General features: G+C 40.0%; 1 protein-coding gene across 1 annotated transcript; it reads right to left on the reverse strand.

Moving 5' to 3' along the window:
• Positions 1–5,170: 5,170 nt before the first annotated feature.
• Positions 5,171–6,112, reverse strand: LOC103734535 (olfactory receptor 1J4-like). Its single transcript, XM_008833526.1, has one exon. The coding sequence runs from the start codon at positions 6,110–6,112 to the stop codon at positions 5,171–5,173; it is 942 nt and encodes a 313-aa protein (XP_008831748.1).
• Positions 6,113–6,910: the final 798 nt, after the last annotated feature.

Consider the following 6,910-nt stretch of genomic DNA (forward strand, 5'->3'; position numbering starts at 1 on the left):
GGGTCTGCCAGGGCAGCCTTTCAGCTTTCCCCACCTGGGGCACATCTTTTATGTTGCAAAGTGGCCGCTCTCTCTCTCTCTGGGCTCTCTGTTTGGGTCTATAGCAGGTAAAAGATTTTCTAGCCTTTGGGTAACCTTTAACAAATCTTCACATACCCACAACATATCCCCACATTTACAACATAGCTGTGGCCCACGCTCCTGCGTGGCTGGCCTCTGTATAGTAACCCATTGTAAAAACCACATCAGCACTGCCATCAGTGCTCTTTCAAAACTCATTCTCAGTTTCATCATATCCTGCAGACCAGGCCAATTTGTCGGTCAATTCCCGCTGGGTCTCCTGCACTATCAAGCAAACCATATAACATATCTTTATGTGCATTTATTAACTTACAAAGGAATGAGTACCCAGTGCTTAGCCTGGCACCGCAGCTCAGAGCCCACCATATCAGACTGCACCATGCCCATAGTCACCACTAGCATTTGCTCACACCTCTGTTGCCAGTTATCCCCAGGTCAATAAGAGTCCAGCCATTCTGTCCTTGAGCTGCTGCACAACTCTGCTATCCTCACACCATGTGCTCCCAGCAGCCCCACAGTAGTCCACACTCTGCAGCAGGCCCCGCCCCTTGGAGAAACTAGCCAATTGTGAGACAACCTCACATATGATATGTTGGCTATCATCAAAAAGCCAAAAGAAAGTTGTTAGCCAGGGTATGAAAAAAATGGAATTCTTATTCACTATTGGTGGGAAACTAGAGTGGTAGATCCATGTGGAAGAGTACGGAGATTTCTACAGAAAGTAAAAATGGACTTAGCATACAACCCAGCAATCCATCTCTGGGCCAATACCCAAAAGAAATGAAACCATGATTCATAGAGGTACATGCAGTTCTATGTTCACTATAGTATTATTCATAACAGCCAAGGTATGAAGTCAACCAAAGCACCCATTATATGATGATTAGATAACTGGCATAAACATATCAATATATAGGTATATATCATTTAGATGGTATTATATATCAAATAGTATACATTATGCATAAAATTTAAATTTATTTACATATAAAAAGCAATTTGCAGGTATAATATATATTAGTGCATGGGTATAAAGATAAATTTTATATATATCAGGTTATATTATATACAATATTCTATTTTGTTAATTTTTAATCATTTTACTATTTTTTTGATTTTTCATGAATGTATACAATATATTTCAGTCACATTCAAGCTTAATCTCCCATCTCCACCCCCGCCTTACTACAACCCCCTACCCATTTCATGTCCTCTATTATATTTGTCTTTTTAAGGCCTACTGAGTCGAATCTGCATTCCCAACATGCTCCTCTGTGTGCTTCTCTTTCATGGAGTCTAGTGAACATACCAGGTGTCACAACACTAAAGAAAACTCTCCCTCTCCAGCAGCTATCAGTGGCCAATAGCTCCTCAGACAGGTTTCTTGCCCATCTCCCCAAAAGAGGGAGTCTCTGCTGACAACAGGCTTTTAGTTTACTAGCCTGTGATACCTCATAGGGCCATTGAACCCCTGTTATAGGGTAACTACATTTAAATTCTCTTTGTATTCTCTATGTGTATATTATAAGAAGAATCCATAGCACTAGGTTTCCATGTGACTCCTTCCTCTGCTCTACTTTCTCATTCCCACACCATTCAAACACTCCTATACCAAGATTCCCCTTTCCCTGTTTCTATCACTACATTCTTTCTCCCCTCCTGTGAACCACCATCCATGGTCCTTTATTAGTTTCTTCAGCTACTGTAAAATTTCCCGTTGAAAAATATCTGTCCTAAGATTTAAAGTTATCATCTACTTAGAGAGAACATGCCACATTTATCTCCTAGGTCTGTGTTGCCCTACTTAATTTTGTTTTTCTTAATGGCTGAATAATATTGCATGGTATAAGTGAGCATCCTTTCATTATTCCTTCAATATTGATGGACATCCAGGTTTCCATTTCCTGACAATTGTGAATAGAGCAGCTGTGAACATGGATGAACAGGTGTCTCTGTAGTAAGACACAAGTCCTTCGGGTATGTGCCCAAGAGTGGTATGGAAGGATCATGTAGGAGGTCTACTTTTAGCTTTTTAAAGAATCTCCATGCTGCTTTAATGGCTGCACTAGTTTGCACACTGATCAGCAGAGAATAAATGTTCCCCTATCCAACATCATCACCAGCACTTGTCAGGTTTCTTTTCCATTCGGATTGGAGTAAGATGAAATCTGAAAGCAGGTTTTTTTATTGAGCTATTGTGCACTTCATACAACAGTTCTTAATCCAGTTCAGACCCCCTCCCCCATCCATAGCCCCCACCCTAGAGAAAACCCTGTCTCTGTCATAACTCTAGGCAAATGAAATTTCTTACCATATGCTAAATATTGATCCTTATATTTGCAGACAAGAATACCATACATCACTGAAACAGCTGGAGGCTATTGCATAATTCCACAACTGGTCAGACACAAAGAATATATGTATAAGAGATGCCCAGTCCTAAGTAACATATCTACAGTGGAATCTCTACATATAAGGCTCATGGAACATAGCAGAACAGGGGGTAAAGAGAAAAGTAGACATCCCTCAACTCTCACCAGTGAAGCTTCCTCATACAACAGAGTGCAAGGCACACAAAAGACCTTGCACTTTTAAAGAATAAGAGACTGAAAGCAGTTTTAATTTCATTTCTCTGATGGCTAAAGATGTTGAACATTTTTTAAAATATTGATCAGCTGTATCTGTTTCATCGTTTGAGACATCTCTGTTTAGTTCCTTGTCCCAAATTCTAACTGGGTTGTTTGGTTTTTTTATGATTAGTGTTTTGTGTTCTTTGTATATTCTAGATACTAACCCTCTCAAATGTATAGCTAGTCAAGAATTTTCCTATTCTGTATGTTGACTCTTCAATTGAATGATGGTGTCCTTTGCTGGACAGACTATTTTGAGGTTAGGGTTTGGGCTTTTTTGAGACTTTCATACAGGAACACTGTATTAACATCATTTCACCTCCACTTCTTCCCAAGTCCCCGACCTCTGCTCAATTTTATGAGCTCTTTTTTATTTTTTTAATATTTTATTTTATTTTTATTTTGTGAGTATGTGTATATTGCCTGCATGTAGGTGGGTGCACCTATGTTTTGCAATTCCTCCTGGAGGTCAGAAGAGGGCATCAGATCTCCTGGAACTGGAATTAACAGACAGCTGTCAGTCACCATGTGAGTGCTGGGAATCAAACCTGGGTTCTCCACAAGAGCAGCCAGTGCTCTTAACTGCTGAGCATCTCTCCAGCCCTGTGAGCTCTTTTTAAATTATCATTGTTTCATATTTGCAAATGAGTGCAAATATATATATAGAGAGAGAGAGAGAGAGAGAGAGAGAGAGAGAGTCCATTTAGTGGTGCCCATATGTACGTGCATTTGGACTGAAAACTTGGGATTGGATAACTTATCAGGGTTCTCCTTCATGGAGAAAACTAATTGATCAGCGCTCATGGATCTTCACCTAGGTGAGGGGACATGAGAAATTTCTTTCCATCCACATTGGCATGTCAAGTGATGTGGTCATTATGCAAGTGTTGTTTACAATAACCTTATTGTTATTTCAATGATTGTGGAATAAGAGTGAAGAGAGAGAAAAAAAACTAGCCATTGTTCTCACTCCTCTAACCCAAACACTTGAGAGGCTGAAACAGGAGGATTACACTGCGAGTTCAAGGACTGGCTAGGCTACAGAGGGAGACCCTGCCTCAATAAAAAGAGGGAGAGAGAAAGAGAGCTTGCAAATTGGCTACATCACAAATTATTCATACTTTTTATAATATCTTTGTGCATTTTAACTTTTATTTATCTAAAATAATGTTCTGCAATGAGTGAGAAAGCAAATATAAGGTTCTACATATGAATTTCATTCTAAATGAAGACAAGAATCATACCACATTTGAGAATTCTCAGCTTTTCAATTGGTATCAGTAACTTGAATAAGAAGATTAAATTTAAATAAAATTAAAAATTATTTAATCATCTCTAATTTTACTCAAAAAGTGTTTCTCTTCATAAAGAAGAAATATGTATTTCTGATGAAGTATCTCCCTTCAGAAATAAGAGGTTTATATTTCGATATCATGACAAGTTATTTATGTCTCTTTAGGAAGATGACGCAGCATGTTTGTGGTATTAGTTTTACACATGACAATCATGGTTAGGGAAGAACAGCAGGGAAAAGGGGATACAGCTAAGGCTAAGATCAGGGGAAAATTCGTGTCCATGAGCCTATATGTTTTGAAGTCAGTGAGGTCTAGAAAACAAGGAAGCAGAATTAGATGCCTAGTAGTTAAGAGCACTAGCTGCTCATGCAGGGGACCCAGGTTCAGTTTCCAGCACCCACATGACTGCTGATAACTGTCTGTAACTCAGTTCCATGGGATCCAACACCCTCTTCTGGCTTCTGCAGGCATTGGACACATTTAGTACACTTGCATGCAAGCAAAACACTCAAACATAAAATAAAAATAAATAAATAAATTTTAAAATAAAGGGGGAGGAAGACAATATAATCAGATGAAAATATGAACAAGGGAACACAGATGAAGAAAAGGTTTTGAGCCTATGAGTGTTAGGCAGTCACTGCAACAGTTGGTTTATGATACATAATAATCCCCAAACACAGTGATTTAAATGTTCATCTACATAATAATTTTATAGTCTGGCAACTTTGCCTGAAACTATATTAAGATGGATGGTATGTCTGGACTTGGTTCAGTTCAGATCATCTCAAATAGGACTCTTTACTGCCATAAAATTACTTATCAGGCCTGATGGCTAAGTACTAGATGGAGCATCTATGCTGTCCTCCACGTAGCCTTTCCTCTTCATGCACACTATCTTAGACTACCTTACATGGTGACTTTGTAATTACAAGGATAGTATGGACAAAACCCTTCTAAATATGCAGATCTAATAAGCACTTCTACCAAATCTATCAGTCAAAGCAAGTCATAAGATCTGCCCATATTCAAGGACCGGGGAAATAAACTCCAAATTTGAAAAGTGCAGACTAGTGTGGTCATTTTCACAACTTAGTCTATTCATGCATACAATTTTAAGAGAATATCTCTGGACGCATCTCTAGGGTAATTAACACATTGCACTCACTTGGCTAAAATAACACCTTTTCTCCAAAGTATCCCCAGAGCCAATTTCATGTCTCTGTTCCTCAGGCTATAGATGAAGGGGTTCAGCATGGGTGTCACCTCTGTATACATTATTGAAGCAATTACATCTTTAACTTGGGAATTATTTGAGGAAGGAAAGAAATAAATAACTGCAAGAGTCCCATAGTACAAAAACACCAAGAAGAGGTGGGAACCACAGGTGGACAGAACTTTGCAGATCTTCTTAGTGGAGGGGACCTTCAGGACAGCAAAACCAATGAAGATGTAAGAGCCCAAAATAGAACCCAGTGGTAGGAAAGTCAGCACTCCACCCTCAGTGAAGATAAGTAACTCATTGAGGGAGGTATCTGAGCAGGACAACTTCAGGAGTTCATTGAGATCACAGAAAAAGTGGGGGATAGTGTTGTCAGCACAGAAGGACAGGCGGGACAGGAGCAGGGTATGGAGAAGGGCATGCATAAAAGAAAGAAACCAACACCCGGCCACCAATAAGTCACACAGCTCCTCTCTCATGATAACCATGTAGTGTAGTGGGTGGCAGATGGCCACATACCTGTCATATGCCATCACTCCAAGAAGAAAATTGTCAATACATACAAAAAGTAAGAAAAAATACATCTGAGTGATGCACCCCTCATAAGGGATGGACAGGTGCTGAGTCTGCATGTTGCTGAGCATCTTTGGGACAGTGACAGATGATAAGGAGATGTCAGAGAAGGCCAGGTGGCACAGGAAGAAGTACATGGGGGTGTGGAGGCGAGAGTCCAGCCTGATGAGCAGGATGATGAGCAGGTTCCCCAGCACCGTGGTCAGGTACACGGCCAGGAACAGTGTGAAGAAGATGCCCTGCTGCTCTGGCTGGATAGGGAGCCCCAGGAGGATGAACTCAGACACACTGCTCTGGTTCCCCCTCCTCATGGTCCGCTTCCGTCTGGGAAAGAAGGGAGAAGAAATTGTCAGAGTCCTGAGGTCCTCACCAAATGGACCTAACATGCATGCACTTTCCAGGGCACTGTATCAAAATTCAGAGAAACTGCACATGTTACAGTCTGGATCTCAGGTTGGCTTTGCTAAACACAGAGAGGATATTTCCAATGCTAATAAGATTTCCTTCAAGAAAGAATACAAATTCGTTCACTTATTTCACCCATGTTCCAAACGATAGTTTCAGCACTGTAAACATAACAGATAAAACAATTCCCTCTTGGAGCAAACATCCTATAAACATTTCATAAAATATTGAACAAGAGCCACGGTTTTGATGAGCAAGAGCTTTGATGACCAGGAAGTGTAAGAGGGTTCTATCTTAGAAGCCTTCTTCTTCGGTGGCCTTGGGCAGTGTTTGCCGTACGTTCTTAAGTTTTCTCTCAATAAAATAATAACACTATTATCTAGCTATATCAATTTGGGTGAAATCTATGTTAATTCATGTAATAATCTTAGAGTAGGTCTCTACACATGGTCATATTCACCCATGAGAGTTACTACAATAGGACAAGTTCAGCAGAAAACCTAGGATCGAAATCCAGGAAATCAGAAAAACAGAACAGTGAGATGAACATCGGATGGAATTTCACACTGAGGATACAGTGAGACAGATCCTGGACCATGGGGGTTAATTCCCTGACAGCAGCAATTACAATAGAAGCATTATCTCTTCATTTTCTCTCTCTATCTATCTATCTCATCTTTATCTCTATCTTCCCATATCCCCAT

This window comes from Nannospalax galili, unplaced genomic scaffold (genome assembly GCF_000622305.1).
Source record: "Nannospalax galili isolate Female #2095 unplaced genomic scaffold, S.galili_v1.0 scaffold34, whole genome shotgun sequence".
Lineage (NCBI taxonomy): Eukaryota > Metazoa > Chordata > Mammalia > Rodentia > Spalacidae > Nannospalax > Nannospalax galili.

What these genes read in the sequence shown, in the direction of transcription:
- LOC103734535 (XM_008833526.1), bottom strand. Translation starts at nt 6,112, where the DNA reads ATGAGGAGGGGGAACCAGAGCAGTGTGTCTGAGTTCATCCTCCTGGGG.